General features: G+C 36.3%; 2 protein-coding genes across 3 annotated transcripts in view; one reads left to right on the top strand and one right to left on the bottom strand.

The window, feature by feature from the left end:
* Nucleotides 1–19,227, bottom strand: part of ASB3 (ankyrin repeat and SOCS box containing 3) — a 98,859-nt gene that overhangs the window by 71,316 nt on the left and 8,316 nt on the right. The gene's annotated exons all lie outside the window — the stretch shown is intronic.
* On the top strand, nucleotides 4,395–12,562 carry CHAC2 (ChaC glutathione specific gamma-glutamylcyclotransferase 2). 2 transcript variants are annotated; one of them, XM_059078957.2, is made up of 3 exons: nucleotides 4,395–4,633; nucleotides 9,392–9,427; nucleotides 10,990–12,562. In XM_059078957.2, exons 1-3 carry the CDS (start codon nucleotides 4,499–4,501, stop codon nucleotides 11,383–11,385), a joined length of 567 nt encoding a protein of 188 aa, XP_058934940.1. In that variant the 5' UTR covers nucleotides 4,395–4,498; the 3' UTR covers nucleotides 11,386–12,562. The 2 variants fall into 2 exon arrangements, with proteins under 2 accessions (XP_058934940.1, XP_058934941.1); XM_059078958.2 differs by lacking the exon at nucleotides 9,392–9,427 and having other exon boundaries at nucleotides 4,397–4,633.

The following is a 19,227-nucleotide window of genomic DNA, read 5'->3' as shown; positions in this document are numbered from 1 at the left end:
TCTTGAGAAAGAAAATGGAGCTGGAGGAATCAGGTCCTGGACTTCAGACTATACTACAAAGCTATAGTAATCAAGACAGTAAGGTACTGGCAAAAAACCAGAAATATAGATCAATGGAACAGGATAGAAAGCCCAGAGATAAACCCACGCACATATGGTCACCTTATTTTTGATAAAGGTGTCAAGAATATACAATGGAGAAAAGACAGCCTCTTCAATAAATGGTGCTGGGAAAACTGGACAGCTGCATGTAAAAGAATGAAATTAGAATACTCCCTAACACCATACACAAAAATAAACTCAAAATGGATTAAAGAACTAAATGTAAGGCCAGACACTATAAACTCTTAGAGGAAAACATAGGCAGAACACTCTATGACATAAATCACAGCAAGATCCTTTTTGACCCACCTCCTAGAGAAATGGAAATAAAAACAAAAATAAACACATGGGACCTAATGAGACTTAAACGGTTTTGCACAGCAAAGGGAAACATAAACAAGATGAAAAGACAACCCTCAGAATGGGAAAAAATATTTGCAAATGAAGCAACTGACAAAGGATTAATCTCCAAAATTTACAAGCAGCTCATGCAGCTCAATAACAAACAACCCAGTCCAAAAATGGGCAGAAGACCTGAATAGACATTTCTCCAAAGAAGATAAACAGATTTCCAACAAGCACATGAAAGGATGCTCGACATCACTAAGCATTAGAGAAATGCAAATCAAAACTACAATGAGGTATCACCTCACACCGGTCAGAATGGCTATCATCAAAAAAATCTACAAACAATAAATGCTGTAAAGGGTGTGGAGAAAAGGGAACCCTCTTGCACTGTTGGTGGGAATGTAAATTGATATAGTCACTATGGAGAACAGTATGGAGGTTCCTTAAACAACTACAAACAGAACTACCATATGACCCAGCAATCCCACTACTGGGCACATACCCTGATAAAACTATAATTCAAAAAGAGTCATTTACCACAATGTTCATTGCAGCATTACGTACCGTAGTCAGGACATGGAAGCAACCTAAATGTCCATCGACAAATGAATGGATAAAGAAGATGTGGTACATATATACAACGGAATATTACTGAGCCATAAAAAGAAACGAAATTGAGTTATTTGTAGTGAAGTGGATGGACCTAAAGTCTTGTCATACAGAGTGAAGTAAGTCAGAAAGAGAAAAACAAATACCATATGCTAACACATATATATGGAACCTAAAAAAAAAATGGTTCTGAAGAACCTAGGGGCAGGACAGGAATAAAGGTGCAGATGTAGAGAACGGACTTGAGGACACATGGAGAGGGAAGGGTAAGCTGGGACGAAGTGAGAGAGTGGCATGGACTTATATATACTACCAAATGTAAAACAGCTAGCTAGTGGGGAAGCAGCTGCAAAGCACAGGGAGATCAGCTCATGCTTTGTGACCACCTAGAGGGCTGGGATAAGGAGGATGGGATAAGGACAGGCAAGGGGGAGGAGATAGGGGGATGTATGTATATGTATAGCTGATTCACTTTGTTATAAAGCAGAAAGTAACACACCATTGTGAAGCAATTATACTCTAATAAAGATGTTAAAATAAATAAAAATTTTTAGATGTCTTTAAAAAAAGATGACACAGACACAGATTCTATCTCAAGTTATGTACTGACTCACAGAAATTATAAATATATGTGATTCAAAATAGCAGAAAGTGCCATAAGAGAAATACAGATAAAGAGCCACGAGTACTCAAAGAAGGGGATAACTACCTCAACTTGGTGAGGGATATGAGCTGTGCCTAAAAGATAAGGGAGGCTGTGACAATGAGATAACATGTAAAAGAGCATTTCTTGGGCAGAAGAAAAAATATAACCAAAATTATGGAAATGAACAAGCAAGGGTGAGTAAGGTTCAGTGAATAATGGAAACAATTTACTTTGGAAGGAAGATTAGGTTAAAAAAAGAATAGTAGAAAAATGAGGTTACAGAGGTAGCCAAACTATGGAGAATCTTGAATGCTAACCTGTACGTTTTTGAATATATTACTTCTAGTCAAGGCCATTGCATCCAAATTTCATGAAAAAGAACAAATCATACATTTTAGGTCTATTTATAAGCATATTCATCTAATAGAAGAAAACTTTTTTCTACATAGGAAAACCACACACAAACACACATACAAGAATACTATTCCAAAGACATGAAAAACAACTTCAAGTAAAAACAGATAAGAATCCCTTTCTAAATTTTACTGGGTTTTCTCACAGTTACAAATAATGTTAACAGATCCAGATTAATACACAATAATCTGAAAAAAAATTAACAGAACTGGATAATATCTTTGTGCTTAAGGGAAAGAGAAGCCAAAAGAAATGTACTATAATAGCAGGATCGTTCTCTTCAACCTTTAATACCAACTAGTCAACATGAATAAACTGTTAAGATCTCCCTTAATAAAACCTCCCTATGTTCTAGACTAAAAAAGAGAGTATGGAGTCAAACAACAAAATACATACAATGTAATAAGAAATATGTATGATACATAAACCTCAGCTAGACCTGAACTGGTAAACAAAATATCAGCTACAAAAATCAATTTTCAGGCAATTAAGGAAATTTGAACATGGACTAGATATTTGATGATGCAATTATCGTTAGTATTCTTAGATGTGATAATGGCATTGTGGTTATCAGGAAAATGTCCTTATTCTTAGAAGTATTTAGCAGTGAAGTCTCAGCACATGCAGCTTATTTCAAAGGTTTTAGATTTAAAAGAATATAAAGAGAAAGAGAGTAAAGAAACTATGGCATAATGTTAATTATCGGACCCATGTAGAGAGTAAATAAATAGTCACCATATTCTTTTTTTCTAACTTTTATGTTTGAAATTTTTCGAAAAATTTGGGGGGGAACTAACCATTCCAGGCAATGTGAAACCACAGGTTGGAGAAAATTAAAAGACCTGGTTATTCTTTTTATTATATATAAATTTATTTATTTTATTTATTTTATTTTTGGAGGCATGGGTCTTCATTGCTGTGCACAGGCTTTTCTCCAGCTGCGGGGAGCAGGGGCTACTCTTCATTGCAGGTTCGCGGGGCTTCTCCTAGCAGTGGCTTCCCGAGTTGCGGAGCATGGGCTCTAGGCGCACAGGCTTCACTAGTTGTGGCACCTGCGCTCAGCAGTTGTGGCTCACAGGCTTTAGAGTGCAGGCTCAGTAGTTGTGACTCACGAGCTTAGTTGCTCCGCAGTACGTGGGATCTTCCCGGACCAGGGCTCAAACCCGTGTTCCCTGAATTAGCAGGCGGATTCTTAACCACTGTGCCACCAGGGAAGCCCAGACCTGATTATTCTTAAATTAAGTTTTTCTTTGTGACATTTTCCTGCTGATTTGTTAAGAACATAAAGTATACTCCTTGAACCTGGATGTTCTAGCATTCTTTTATAAAGCTAAGGACTATGAAACAGAAATCCTCAAGAAAAAATAATCATTTGTTAAGGATTCTGCTTTCACATACAGAAACACTGCATTGATGGTCCAAGTGAGCTTCCTAAACAGTATTTTGGAGCAGTAGCTCTAACCTTCAGATCAAAACATTTTTTAGGATACTTGACCTGTTGGATAAACTCATGAAAGCTATTAAATTTCTCCCCAGAAAAATGTACACAGATCCCAAATCTTGTATACAATTTCAGGAGGTCTCACATATGGCTTCCAAAGCCTATACACGAGCTAAAAACCTTTGCCTAACCTTTGTCTACTCTTTTCTGAGTGACTCCTGAGAATACTAAAGATGAATAAGGTCGTTTCACACAGAAAATTTAAATATGAAAGCAATTTTTGTTGAAATAATATTCAACAGCTCTTCTACAGGCACAAAGCTTCTGTAGTAAACTTTCTGCTTTTATTCTACAGGTAGAAAGATTTTTTTTTTTAATGTAAAAATACAGATTACACTCCCTGCAAATCCAGTTTTCAAACCATAACAAAATGTCTTTCTACGTACCAACTGTGGTACCAATAAACAGCTCGTCTCCATATCTAGACCACACCAGCCACGATTCCCACCCTCTCTTCTTCCTCTCTGCATGTGAAAAACAGTAGACAGTTCCAATCTTAGAACCACAAATCCCATAAAAGGATTGTGGGTATTGTAGTCCTCTGACCACGCGCACCTCAGGAAAGGTAGGGTGATTTAGAGGCTGCTGAAAAATCCATTGTTTAGTTCAGAGGAAGCCAATGCGTCCGGATACCCTAAACAAGCAAAATAATAATAATAATAACTGACTGAACTGGAGTAGGAAAACATTCTTCGAATTTCAAGTCCCAGTGTGCTTTGCGTCCCCAAGCAGGGAGTGCAGACTTCGCGCCTGCGCAGCCGGTTTCTTGCGTCCGGAAAGCTGTAGTCCCTGCCTGCAGCTTAGAGACCACGCCGAGGGGACAGCCGCCACCGCTACCGCTGCTGCCGCCGCCACCAAGGAGGAAGAGCAAGGGAACGATGTGGGTTTTTGGTTACGGGTCCCTCATCTGGAAGGTGGACTTCCCCTATCAGGACAAGGTGGTTGGATATATCTCAGGCTACAGCAGGCGCTTCTGGCAGGGAAGCATCGACCACCGCGGGGTTCCTGGCAAGGTGAGGCGCCAACCAGTCCCCCACACTTACTGACCCCGGCGCACTGCTCCCCAACTCCTGGCCCAGCTCTGCGGTACTTACACCCCAACGGCCGAGTAAACGCATGAAATAGTTTATAATACCTCTCTCTGTGCACCTTCCTCGGCCACCTGCCCCCGACTCCCCTCCCAAACCAAAGGCAGTCCTTCCGAAGCCGCTTGACATGCTGGTGGTAGGTAGTTCTTGAAGAGGAAGAAACGTGGGCGTAAACTCGCACAAGGCTAACGTGCTGGGAGGGGACCCCATCTCTTGGCAACTACTGCCCCCCAGCAAAAAGGTGGGAAGATAAACCTTCCTGTCACCACGGAGTTGAAATACTAAAATCAACTAGCAAATTCAGCTTTTTTGCAATTAAGTTTATTGGCATTTCTGCATTCTGCCAGGCTTGAGTTTAAACGTGCATGTTATTTCTGGGTTTAGTGTCTTTCCAAAGGTTTTATTTTATGACAACTAAGGTCACAGAAGAACTAATTTCCAAAATTACCTTACTTTGATCACGTTGGTTGTCCGGTACTTCCCAAGTTGAGTCTCGCTTTGTTACCTAAATAGCAAAGTACCAATACTATATCCAGCATTTTTTTAATGTTTTTTTCTCAGTGCTTCTCCTCTGAATTATAAATGCAAAATGTAAGTTCTTTGATCCATTTTTCAGTCAGCCATGCAGAGACATTTATCTTAATATACATGAAAAGAGAGAGTAACAGCTCACTGCTTATGCAAATCAGCCTCGTTTTGGCTGCAAAACAACTAATCCATAAGGAAAACTAAATTTTGAGTAAATGATAATTTGGATAACTTGAACACTTATTATAGTTAACCTCCTAACTTTTAGAAGAGTACAAAGAGTTTAATTGCTTACATGTTCTCTAAAATACTCTGAGAGTTATATGAGTTTGATTACCACTTTTTTAAAAAAGAAATTAATATTGGCTCAAAAGCACAATATCTAAAATGCTAGAAATGAGATGTAGCAAGAGATTGAGGTTAATTCCAAAGAAATACCTGTAGTCTTGCATCATGGAAAAGGGAAGTGAGGAAGGCTGTAGTTTGCACCTGCCCATCAATGAGACATAGGATGAAAATCACAAAAAGTTAAAAGCTGTTCTACCTCAACTGGAGTTGGTGAATTAAGAATTTGGCTTTAAGGTAGACAGATGACTTGAAAACAGGAGTGATTTACCACAAATGCACATTCACAGGCCAACAGAAACTTCATGGCCAAGGTATCTCCAAGAGTGTTATAAAATAATATTTAAGACTTTAAAGAACTAAGTTAAATAAAATGCCTTTTGAGTTGTCAGATATGGGCACTTAAAACTGTCACTCTGAAGAAGAATGCCTTAACCCAGGCTTCAATTTCAATGACCAAGTATTAATTACTTACGAACATGGTTATATAGCATATTTTACTACTCTAGTCTCAACCAAAATGTTTGTTTGTTACACAGCATAATGAGTTATGTACACTGTCAAAACAAACTGATGATAAGAAACTGTCATGCCAATACAACAGTTCATGAGTCTTTAAAAAAGAAGAAGGTAGCTATAAAAGCCAATATCTCTCTTTTTACTTAAATATACTAAAATATAGGGCAGGAAACTTGGGGGAAAAAACTGCAATGGCTAATAGTGTGATACCTACTTTTATTTAAAGAATCCATCCTAGCATATTAAAGGAAAGCCTAAGGCACTAAACATTTTCTAAATATAATGTTCTATTAAGAAAACTGGAAAGAACATTATCTTACTTCACATTTTTTACTATAATGGATCACCAGCCTTTTATAAATATTAACTGTCTGACAAACAAGAATATAAAAGGCTACAGAAATATCTACCAAATTAGAATAACGTAAATGCTCTATAGGACTATGTTTTTTAAAGCAACATATGCTCCTAGTGAGCATATGATCATTACACATGAAACGTGATATTATTAAACAAATGTTGGACTCATTTCCACATACTGCAATGTGACATTTGTAGGAAAAATACCAAACTTACTTTTTTTACTATATTATGCTTTCTTTTTATCTTCATTTAACTTTAGTATCTTCCTAAGTTTAATTAAACATCTCATTTATTTCTAACAAAACTGGCCAGTTCTCATCAAATTAAGGATTTATTTAAATGTGAAAAAATTTTCATATCAGAAAGAATACATATTTCAATTTCAAAAAGAGAGAACATTTTAACACAAGAGCTAATCATGAATATTTACTAAATCCCTCACTTTTCTAGATGTAGATCAGAAACATTACTCATTACCCAATGAAAGCACCCATCATTACTCATATTTCACAGCATACTCCAATCCCATTCAGCTTCCAAGACCCCTTCTTCAGTTTCAATACCCCCAAAAAGCATTTACAAATTTACATTCTTTCCCAATAATATATTTTATTTTAGGGACAAACAGCTTAAATTTTAGAAAATATTTCTGAGTAAATATATCAGGAGTACCAACAGTCCATGTCTGTTTCATCCATGAGCAGTCACAGGGACAAATCTATGTTCCCTTAATGACTCCCTATATATGCTCTTTGTTTTTTGTTTCAATTGCCATCACCTACATCCAGGACTTTACTACCTCTCCTCCTTTCAACAATTACTACTGAGTACTCAAATGTAAGTGGGAGACACCTATGCAAACAACAATACCTGATAAATGCTATAAGGGAAATGAATAAAAGGAGCAATGAGAGTTTAGAAGGAGCTGCTGCAAAGTCATCTGGGCAGACAGCCAAGCCTTTACGGAGAGAGGGGTGGGAGGATATCCAAGGGATTCTAAAGAAGGAAATGCATTCCACACTGGGAACTGGTATATCCAAAGATGTGAATGTCTGTAAAAGTTATAAATAATTCATTACAGCTTGAGAGGGAAGTGGTAAGAAATGAGGTTTGTAGTTAACTCATGCAAAAGAATTTTTATTTTATCCTGCAGAATATTACAACCCTGAAAAATTCAAAGCACAGAAGTGAGTGGCCCAAATTTTTGCACCAGAAAGTCAATCTAGGGCCAAATAGAGAACAGTCTGGAGGCAGGCAGCGAAATCCCTAAGGAGGCAACTGAAGGATGAAGAGAAACCAGATTCAGAAGATAATCAGAAGATAGAGCTACCAAGAATTGGTGACTACTCTGGTGAAAGGGGAAGCAAGGAAAGGTGGAGTGCAGAACTTGTCCCCTCCACCACTAACATTTCTTATGCACAGTCTACCTCCTTCACACTTGAACGTGCATACTATATACTTTATCACACCCATCTTCCCAAAGCACTTCTTTTATTATGCCAGTCACCTACTACTCAAGTGCTACAGTAGCTCTTCATTTCCTATTTCTCCCAAATTTCAGTGGCTTCTTCTTTTCCATTGTCCCCCCGTTTCAACTCCAATTTCAAATCTGTCTCTAACCTATTTCTCCAGTTATGTTTCTGAATCATCTTCCATACACGGAGGACCCTCTGCTAAAGTCAGACACTGGCCTGGTGTAATCCTGCTTCTAGACCCTCACTCATAAATCATGGGTCACACTGCCCTTTTGCCAGAATTTTGTCTTTCTTTTTGACCACCCAAGACTCAGAATTCTTACTGCACTTAATAAATAGTATACATCATAGCCCTTAAGTATTCTCTACCTATTTCACATGTTAAGTTCATATTCCAGAATTACAATATAAGCTCTTGAAAGCAGGAATCAAGGTTTTATCTTCTCTACAGCACAGAATAGGTATTCAATAAATAGGTCCATATTCACTTTGATATTGAAGGTAACATGGCAATAGCTACATGACCCACACCAATATATGTATCCTCACTTTAGCATTATCTTAAATAGAAAATAACTCAAGTATAAATGTCCAAAAATACAAGAATGTTTAAATTATAGTTCATTGACAGTAGAATACTATGCAACTATTAAAATGGATGAGAAGACAAACAGGAAAATATAATTAAATAAAAAACATAATCCAAAATTCCATGCGTTCAGTGATTATGAATTATCTATACAAATGGACAAAGACTAAAAGGAAATAGCAACAAGGATGACACAGATATCTGAATGGTGTAAGCTCACTATGTGCCACACAATAGGCATACAAGTAGGTAAAATTGTGGCTTACAACTCAACTTTCTCACTAGTGATAACATGTCAGTAGACACAGACTTTGGCACCAGGTAGGAATTGTATTTGGAAAAAAAAAAAAAAAATGCAAATTCTTAGACTGCTCCATACCTACAGAATCAGGAACTACCTCCAGGTAATTCTGATCTACACTTAAGTTTGAGAACCACTTCCCAATAGGAAAGCACCCTGGAATGTCATGTTTTGTTCCTCAGTGAAACTATAGCAATCTTTTTTTCCTAAAGAGAAAAAAGTGATCAGAACATTTATTTATAATTGCTTCTTCCTTTTGCTTTTCATTTTAGATGAGCCTTAGTCACATGTGTGTGTTTTTTTAATATATCCATTCTAAGTGAATATAATATACCTATTATATACAAATTAAAGAGAATCTTTTAGAAAGACCAAGATAATTTGGATAAGGTAGACTCTCTTAATTCATTTTAAAATTTATCATAAAAAATAAGTACTTTTGAAAAAGTGCTTAGTATGAGAAAAGTTAAAATATTCCACGTCAACAGTAAGTTGCTAATGCTCAGTTATTGAACTTTAATTCGGGAAAAAAAAATTTTTTTTTTTTTACTTTTTTAAAACAGCCTGGAAGAGTTGTGACTCTTGTTGAAGATCCTGCGGTATGGTATAATTATTCTTTTTTGTATAGTCTTTACTCATAAAATGTTAAGATGTTTCTCAGTTTTAATAATCAATAAAATTTTATATCACAGACAATTTGAACTACACTGAGCCTAGAATTCCTCTCTGTATTTGTTGTATTTCTTTTCATATGTTGGGAAAAGTTGGAATACAGAATTCAAGGTAGACAACAAAAAACCAATGGCATATAGTCTCATTTTTCCTTTCTTGATGAGTTTGTTGATTGAGAATTTTGTGGTCTCCTTCGAAATTAATGGAGCCCGCCCTCAGACAGACTACCACTAAGAAACAAAATGAAACCCTAAAGCTTTTCTCACATTTGCTAGGATTCTAATATTTCAGCAAAAATCCTAGTCATGAACTATCACTTTCTTTACTGCCTAATTTTATTAAGAGCACAAGAGATTTTTTTAAAAGTTCAGAGCACTAGAAAACTTTTATTTACCTGGTAGTTCTATTTCTTAAATATTTTCAATCATTTTACTGAGATCCAAGTTTTATATTATAAAGTTAAATATTTAACTTTAGAAAGGACTTTGATATATAAAATCAAGCAGCTAGCAACAGCAGATGAATGGTGAAATTATGAAATGCTTTCATAACTTACATTAGGAAAAGCATCTATAAAAATGGCTTCAAACTGGTAAAACTCCTAATTAGAGTTAATAAAACCACTTTGTTTCTATAGAATGTTAATTTATTCAAGATGCTTAGCAACCTAAAGTTTAATAATCAAGTTAATAAAGGTTATCAAGAAACTAGAAAATCTGTGTTACAAACTATAAATCTTGCTTATATCACAGATATTTTATTAATACTACAAAGAATCTTTGCAGCTGAAGTACACTGCTTTTACTGACACTGTTCATGGGCTCTTGACAAAGAGGTTGCCATTTAGTATTCTGGATGGAGTAATTTACAAAGGATATTTGAAAGTTTAGGCAGTGAAGAAATGAACAAATAAATGAACCTATCGCCTTAATAGTTGATTACTTTATTACAGAGCTTTTAAAATACAGAACACTTTCTGCAAATAAGGGAGCACCTAATATATAAGTGATGCTCAACTCCAGCTGAAGGGGGTTGGGGGTCAAACCCCTCCCAGCCAGCACGCCAACACTTATATCCAGACAGCCCTGAAGTAGGCTTCAGGGTGGCTACAACACTCCCTGAAGCAGTTTGGAAACTACTGCCCCTATACCATCGGTGAAGTGTTTATGGATTTAAAGCTTTAGAACTATACTTAATGACTAAATGAAGACCTGGTATTTTAATTTCAGTCCCATTAGTTAAAAGACAAAATTTGAAAAAGTTAAAAGATAAATATTCTGGTATACAAGGAAATCATTTATTCAGATTGAAGAATGTAAAATGCTGATTTCCTTTACTGTTTAGTATATACCTGTTCGGTGCACATTAAGTGAAGCAAAACTGCATTGATTTCTAAGAATATACAAGATATTTTCTTACATCATAAAATATCTTCACTTATTTTAGCCTCGTAAAAACTAAATAATATATTCTTTTCATTTTTCAACAGGGTTGTGTATGGGGTGTTGCTTACAGACTGCCAGTAGGAAAGGAAGAAGAAGTAAAAGCATACCTTGACTTCAGAGAGAAAGGAGGCTACAGGACCACAACAGTCATTTTTTATCCAAAAGATTCCACAACAGAACCATTCAATGTGTTGCTATATATTGGAACATGTGATAATCCTAATTATCTTGGTCCTGCACCTCTGGAAGACATTGCTGAACAAATTTTTAATGCAGCTGGTCCTAGTGGAAAAAATACAGAATATCTTTTTGAACTTGCAAATTCCATTAGAAGCCTTGTGCCAGAAGATGCAGATGAGCATCTTTTCTCTTTGGAAAAATTAGTAAAGGAACGTTTAGAAGGAAAACAGAACTTCAATTGCTTAAAAAGACCTAATTGACTTTTCCAAACAAGCAGAGCTTTTAGTCTTCAGAGAACAGCATAATGGCATTATGATTTGTAAACGTTTACTTGAAAATCTTAGTTGTGTTTAGTGTTGTAGTCAAGATATCATCTAAATTTATAGTTTAATTGCAAGTGGCCTGAAACACACACATATTCAAGATATTGGGGTATAGTTAAAGAAAAAATTTGTTTCAATAATATAATGATTTTCCAGCTATGTGATATTAAATACTTGCTCATGAGAAGTGAGTTCTTTAGAAAAATACGATGAAGCACTCAGTTCAGAACTTGTTTTTATCTGAATAAATATAATTGTTATTTCATATCACAGTACTATTTTGAAGTTGTAGAGAATTAAACCAAAAGACCACTAAATATAATAAGGCTATACTTTCAGTATACTCCCAAACATCAACTCTGTAATCATGGTTTAAAATAAATAAACTGAAAATAACATGTAATTAGAAACGTATGGTAACATAGACAAGATTTGGGCCTTGAATGTGACTCTCCTTATTTAGGTATTAAATGAAATCCTTTCCAATTTAAGCCAAAAAATAGCATTTTAATATAAAAATTTCTTTGGAATTATAATGTACTATACCTCTCCATTTCTGAATAAATGTATTTTACTACATGGAAAAAACCCTTTCAGCTAGAAAAGCACAAATTATACAAATCATGTCTACCAACAATGTAGTCTAGTCTGTCACTCACTTTGTATTAATTTTATACTGAAACTTAAAAAAAATAAAGATGGGCTATCTGATATTACAAATTAACAGAAACATATAATGAAAGTTTGCTGTTTGAAATGGTGTTTAGAATTGTAATTTTTTAAAGTAAGAAGTGGCATTACCTGATCATTTGCTACACAGCTTTTTTTTTCCTTCTTACATCTTGTCACCTAAAGGTATCCACTAAATAGTGTTGATGATGCTACTCAAATAGGAAACATATATGTGCATTATTAACTCATGTAAAAGTAACTTTGATTCAAACTAATCAGATTATTTCTTATTATAGGTGATATCCTTCTCAACAGGACATAGAGTCTCTCTGTTATATAGTCAACATGAAAAGAATTTCAGTATCGCATTAAGTCTAATGCGAAACTAATAATTAGTACAGAAGTTTTTCATGTAAAATAAAATAAAGCTGTCCTACATAGTAGGAACTGTAGTCCTTTTCAGGTTTTTTAAAATCTGTTAACACATTACTTGATAATTTACTCAGCTACATAACTATTTTAAATATTTTCTAACATTTTCAATATTAGTTTTCTAGAAGGCATTTCACTTGTCCTGTAAAACAGGAAGAATACTAACATTCATTAATGAATACATCATAAGGATGTACTAGGCACTATACATAATCATCCTCTGAGCATGTTTCCATAGTAACTTGCACACAATTACACATCTAGTAAGCAGCAGAAGTCCATGTCTCCGCTAAAGCACAAGATCTTTCTACAATATATTTAAAAATCCACTTGAATTTAACTGTCTTTACTAACCTGCATCTCTTTTTCAAGAGGTAAACAAGATTTAACTTTTTGTGTAATGCAATAGTATGTGACTTGTTACATAGAGATGTTAATTTTGATAGATGCATACAGATTTCCACAACTATAATGAGCCTATCCAGGATTCACATGCCATAGCTCAGAATCACATAGGTGTATTCAGAGATCCAGCCTTAGTGACTCTTCTACCATTTAATATATAACAATGTTATGAAATATCTAGGGAGAGGGATTACTTTGGGTTCCCCATTTATGTGTCTTTCTAGACTCTCAGAAGTTAACTAGAAAATACACATGTGGTATACCATCAACATTTATAGGGAAGCCATGATCCAAAGAGCCCAGGGACAGGGACCTATCATTTTCACTGGGATGGAGAGAAACATGACTAAAATGGAGAAGATAAACAATAGTGAATTAGAGAGAAGGTAGGGCTTACTAGCCCACAAGCTAGTAAGAATCATAAATGTACTAAGCTATCTAGAGCATAACATTTTTATTAGCAAAACTGCAAGTCTCTTTATAGCCCTTGGACCTCACTTTCAAAACAGTCTCTCTCATTCGGCCCTCATCACACACCCATAACTCAGACTCTCATTCCTCAGAGAATAAATCTTATTAGCTAGGTGTTCAGTTTTAGGAATTCAAGAAAAGTATGAGTGTAAATCCTACAAAGAGAAAAGAAACTTTTAATGTAAATCTCTAATGGAGTAGATTTTTTAAAGTAGGTCTTTGTACTCCTACTTCAGGCCACTATTATATTTCCTTTCCCCACTCCCAAACAAATAACACATTCACTCTTCAGTCTACTAAGAACTGTAAGCACAGTCTAGATACCACCTGCATACATAAAAAGTTATCACTTAGGGAAACAAAGGTTGCTGTGATGTCAACTCTGAATATTTGAAAGCATGAAGGTGATCTATTCCTTCAAGACTGATTTTAAAACATTTTATAGTCAACATTTTATTCTATTATATTAGATTTCTCTTTTCCATAAAAACATATCTTTTTAAAATTATAACTTTGGAACAGCTGTGAATATCAATGTAAGCATCATCCTCCTATAATTTACATCCCTGATTCTAAGTCAGTTATATGATAAATGTGCTTAAAATTCCCTCATCATATCACGTCAAAATCTACATATCAAATAGGGTATTCCAATTATGCCTATCTTTTTCTACAAAACTACTGTGACTATATTTTCTATGAATTTATTCAGCTTTTAACGATCTATTTTTATGAATTTCTAAAACTTTAAAATAAATTCACCATAGGCACACATTAAAAATTCCAAGATTAGCAAATGATTTTTTAATCCTGTGGCTACTCTTCTAAGAATTTGAACACCTGGGCTTCCCTGGTGGCACAGTGGTTGAGTCTGCCTGCTGATGCAGGGGACATAGGTTCGTGCCCCGTTCCGGGACGATCCCAAACGCCGCGGAGCGGCTGGGCCCGTGAGCCATGGCCGCTGAGCCTGCGCTTCCGGAGCCTGTGCTCCACAACAGGAGAGGCCACAACAGTGAAAGGCCCGCGTACCGCAAAAAAAAAAAAAAAAAAGAAATGTCAAATTTATATGATGAAAATTAGCTTTACTGAATTTCAGGGTTGTTTAAGTTTTCTTAAGGTTCATTTTACCTTTCTAAAATACTATATAGTTCAGTACCAATTTCTGGGTAGTTTTATTTAACTGTACTGAACCTCCCTGTCTTTATAAATGGTTAGCCAACGCACATACATCTGGAAAAAACACCACTTAACCCTACAATTTCTTTCACTCTTCTAGCTTTCCTATCCTTTGCAGGAATTTTTAAACTACAGTGTTCTATTTCCTTATCAACTCATTTCAGTGTCCCTCCAATCTAACTTTACTCTGCTGTACTCCACCCAATCTGTGTAGTCTCAGGTTTCCAATGACCCCTTTTCTCATTCAACCCAAAGATCTCGGTCCTTCATCCTTCTTTTTTTTTTTTTTTTTTTTTTTTTTTTTTTTTTTTTTGTGATATGCGGGCCTCTCACTGTTGTGGCCTCTTCCGTTGCGAAGCACAGGCTCCGGACGCGCAGGCTCAGCGGCCATGGCTCACGGGCCCACCCGCTCCGCGGCATGTGGGATCTTCCCGGACCAGGGCACGAACCCGTGTCTCCAGCATCGGCAGGCGGATTCTCAACCACTGCGCCACCAGGGAAGCCCCTTCATCCTTCTTTACAACTCTGACGCATCAGACACTAGTGACCATATCACTAAGGCCAAAAACCCAGAACATTTCGTTGCATTTCTATTTACATTTTTGACTACTGTTTATCAGATGCACATACTCACTGAATCCTAGGCTTCAATTACCATCTTTATTTAGAAAACTTCGAATCTCTAGCCTACTTCCCTCAAACTCTTTACAAATCTTTATGTCTTATATGTAATAAGTACCTCCAGTTGAGCTATATAAACACCTGAAACTTAGTGTATTAAAAACATAATTCAGCTTCCCTGGTGGCGCAGTGGTTGAGAGTCTGCCTGCCAATGCAGGGGACATGGGTTCGTGCCCCGGTCCGGGGGGATCCCACATGCCGCAGAGCAGCTGGGCCCTCATGGCCGCTGAGCCTGTTCGTCCAGAGCCTGTGCTCCGCAGCAGGGGATGCCACAACAGCGGGAGGCCCGCGTACCTGGGGGCGGGGGGGGGGGGACAACATAATTCATCTCCTGTCCCAAAGAAAAACTTTGTCCCACATTACTTCCCTGTATATGATACACATTAAATGTTGAACAATGGACAGAACAGAAAATACAACAAACAAGTTTAAAATATCACCAATTCACAGGCTTTTGCAGAAAGTATTTTCACAATTTTTTACAAAATGTAGTTGTGTTCCTTGTTTATAATAAATTTTAGCATTTTATTTAAAGTTTTATATAAAACTCAAAGCAAAGTGAGCAGGGAAGCCCTGAAGCCTATCTGTGATATGACTTAAAAGGTGACGTGTTGGTAAGACCTATCCTTCAAGTATGAGCTGCAAGGTTTCTCAACTAAAATAAGAACCTTATAATACAGCAAGAGCAAGAGTTTCTTACACCTTCTCCTTGCCTCCAATCTTATTTCTTCTTTCCAGCACATTCTCTTCTCTGTACTCAGAATTATCTTTCTAAAATATGAAACTAATCTAGTCAGTAATCAAAATGCCTCCCAGGGCATACAAAATAAAGTTCAAGTTCTTTAATCTGGTATTCAGCTACATACAACCTGGTGTCAGCATATTTGTCACATTTCACTTCCCACTAGTGCACACCCGCCATGTTCCAGTCACACCATCCTCCTCAACCATTAAGACCTAGCAAAAAAGAGGGACTAATGATAGGTGGTAAGCAATCACTATGCAGCAAGACTACTAAGATTAAAAAGATAGCTCCCAGCTATCAAGAACCACATTTGGTGGAGACACACAAGCAAGCAAATCGATGTTACTTACCAGAAAGGCTGGGACATAAAATACAACCAGAATAGAGACAAATTGTTAATTCAAATTGTTAATTCAAACAAATAAGATCAGAGAAAGCTTCAGAGAAAAAAATAAATTGTTGCTCATGCATCAAAGAATAGTAGTTAACACTTATGGAGCACTTACTATAAATGCCAAAATCTATTCCTAGTACTATTCCCCAATGAGAGACAAAACGAGTTTAACTTGAACAAACATTAATAATAACTATCACTGAATACTTACAACATGCCAGGCACTGTGCTAAGCACTAAAAAGGAACAAAATTGAATTAAGGCCTTTAATTTTGGAAAAAAAAAAAAACCAGTGAGAGATGGCAGGTTTTTCATTTTATACCTCCACTGGTAAGTTTTAACCCCAATGAGATTCTTTCCTGAAACAGGATAAAGTTAAAAGAATTTTTAAAAAAGATTCATTTAATTACCCGTATTCTAAAGTCATAATTTTAAAAAATTTAAACAGATGTATGTTTTGCCCAATATTCTCAACAACATTGATTGATTTATTCAACATATACCTATCAATTACCTACTTTGTGTAAGACAAACTAGGCATATGCATTTTCTTCCACTTCCTAGCAAAATCCCACTGAAGTGCATTCATGCATTCTGGAAGGAGAGCAGATGAGATTATATTGAGGATTAAGCCAGTGCAGAGAAAACCACAGTCTAGAACAAACATGCAGGTGCACCTATATGCATGTGTACACACAAGAAAGCTGCAGCCATGCAGAAGCCATTCCTGCCAGCAGAGTCTGAAGAAATACCAAACCTAGATACAGCAGAAGGGGGCTGCAGGACAAAAATCAGGATTCTTATAATATGTATATTAGATAGCCAAGCCAAACCTTTTATCTCACTCCTTTATACACAGAATGTCTAGCAGCAACAATGCTGGTTTCCAGCTAAAACCACAACTTTTTTTTTTTTTTTTAATTTAACAATCTACCCTGAAAGCATTAGAACATCTTCATGCTACACAACAAAGCCTTCCTTACCTGGGCACAGGGTGGAGGGAGAAGAGGAAGAGGCAGCTGTTTTCCTGCATTTCACCCATGGACTTTAAGTGAGGCACAACAGTTGATACCCTGCTCACTTACAAAGAGTTCAAGAATCCTTTGTTGTTGTTTTTTTTAATTTTTGAGGAAAAGCAAAAGCACAAAAGGGTGAAAATAATCAACTTCCCTTAAGGAAGCAGAGCTTTTAAACTTATAAATGTTTAAAGTTTGTAAGTGCTATCCTCAAAGAAATTCATGAAGACATTGCATCTATTAAAAATGAGCAACTGGAAACTATGGAAGCAGGAAAAAAATTAAACACTGAGGAAAGATATTCAAAAAGGAGAAATGATAGTCAAAGCAAACAGATCTCTTGAACTGATCTTCCTTATTACCCAATTTGTTTTCTTTTTGTCTTTTTTCTCTCTACAGAGAAAATGAAGGAGAACAAAATTGAAGAAGTGAACAAATAGGACTCATGGAGTGTAACGAAGGATAAATGAAAAAAGATCCACATCTAGGAAGAAATACTCTCATAAAATATGATAAAACCAATGATAAAGAAAAAGAGTCTAATAAAACATTCCAGAGGAAAAGTATATTACTTGCAAAAAAGAAGCAGAATCAGACTGGCTTTAGTATTCTCGTCACATATACTAGATGGTAAAAGGCAAAGGAATGATGTCTTCAAAGTTTCAAGCAAAACGAAATGATTGAACTATGAATTCTATTCCCAAACTATTAACTGAGAAGGCAAGATAAATACATTTGCATATAGGCCTGCGATAATTAAATTACCTGCTTTATATCTCTTCCCCCCAAAATTACTTGTAATTAGCTATACCCCAACAAGCTGGGAGGGAAATGTGAGATAAGGAGGACACGGAATAACATAAAACAGTACATTTAACCCAGGAGAGTTACCCCAAAAATAAAGATAGATAGATGGAAAGACCCAATATAGATAGGTAGATATGCAACAGACTTGGAAAGCAACTACTGTAAATTAGAACAAAGTGTTTGAGAGCTCAAAATATATCTTCAAGAACAAAATGGATTCATTTTAGCAAATATAGTACTAATTTTAGGGAGCTAAAAGGACACTTTAAATGGCAGAGGATTAATACAATTACATTTCCTTCTCTGCAGTTCCAATTACACCTCTTGATTTTATAATGAATTGTACTTGTGTTAAGTACAATATTGTAAAGTTTATAGGTTTTCAATGCTTGAGAGTCAACCTATAAACAAAGCACAGGGCTTCCTTGGTGGCGCAGTAGTCCGCCTGCCGATGCAGGGGACACGGGTTCATGCCCCAGTCCGGGAAGATCCCACATGCCGCGGAGTGGCTAGGCCCGTGAGCCATGGCCGCTGAGTCTGCGCGTCCGGTGCCTGTGCTCCGCAACGAGAGAGGCCACAACAGTGAGAGGCCCGCGTATCGCAAAAAAAAAAAAACAAAGCACATAAAAACTGAATAAAGTCACAGAACGTAGATGTTATAAACATATAGTAGCCAACTGCAAAAGCCGTGAAAATGATAATAAAAGCTAACACATATTACATATTTAACATGTAATTAAGGCACTATGCTGAAAAAGCCTTACATGCAATAACTCATTGATTACAAAATGGCAACACTGAGAAGTGGCCAAAAGAATGGATTCAGGAGCGAGACTGTTTGGGTTTGATATCCAGTTCCACTGCTTACCAGTGTTACGACCTTGGGCAAGTTGCCATATTTTGTTAATACATTGATTTCATTTTAAGACTTCTGAAATTGAGATGAGTCTTACACTAGATGGCATGTCATAAACGTAATT

Source organism: Kogia breviceps, chromosome 11 (assembly GCF_026419965.1).
Source record: "Kogia breviceps isolate mKogBre1 chromosome 11, mKogBre1 haplotype 1, whole genome shotgun sequence".
NCBI lineage: Eukaryota > Metazoa > Chordata > Mammalia > Artiodactyla > Physeteridae > Kogia > Kogia breviceps.
This window is presented reverse-complemented; position numbering and strand designations above follow the sequence as displayed.

Excerpts from the sequence above, each read along its gene's own strand:
- CHAC2 (XM_059078957.2), top strand. The coding sequence starts at position 4,499 with ATGTGGGTTTTTGGTTACGGGTCCCTCATCTGGAAGGTGGACTTCCCC. Across the intron at positions 4,634-9,391 it reads ACCGCGGGGTTCCTGGCAAG|CCTGGAAGAGTTGTGACTCT; the intron begins GTGAGGCGCCAA and ends TTTTTAAAACAG. Across the intron at positions 9,428-10,989 it reads CTCTTGTTGAAGATCCTGCG|GGTTGTGTATGGGGTGTTGC; the intron begins GTATGGTATAAT and ends ATTTTTCAACAG.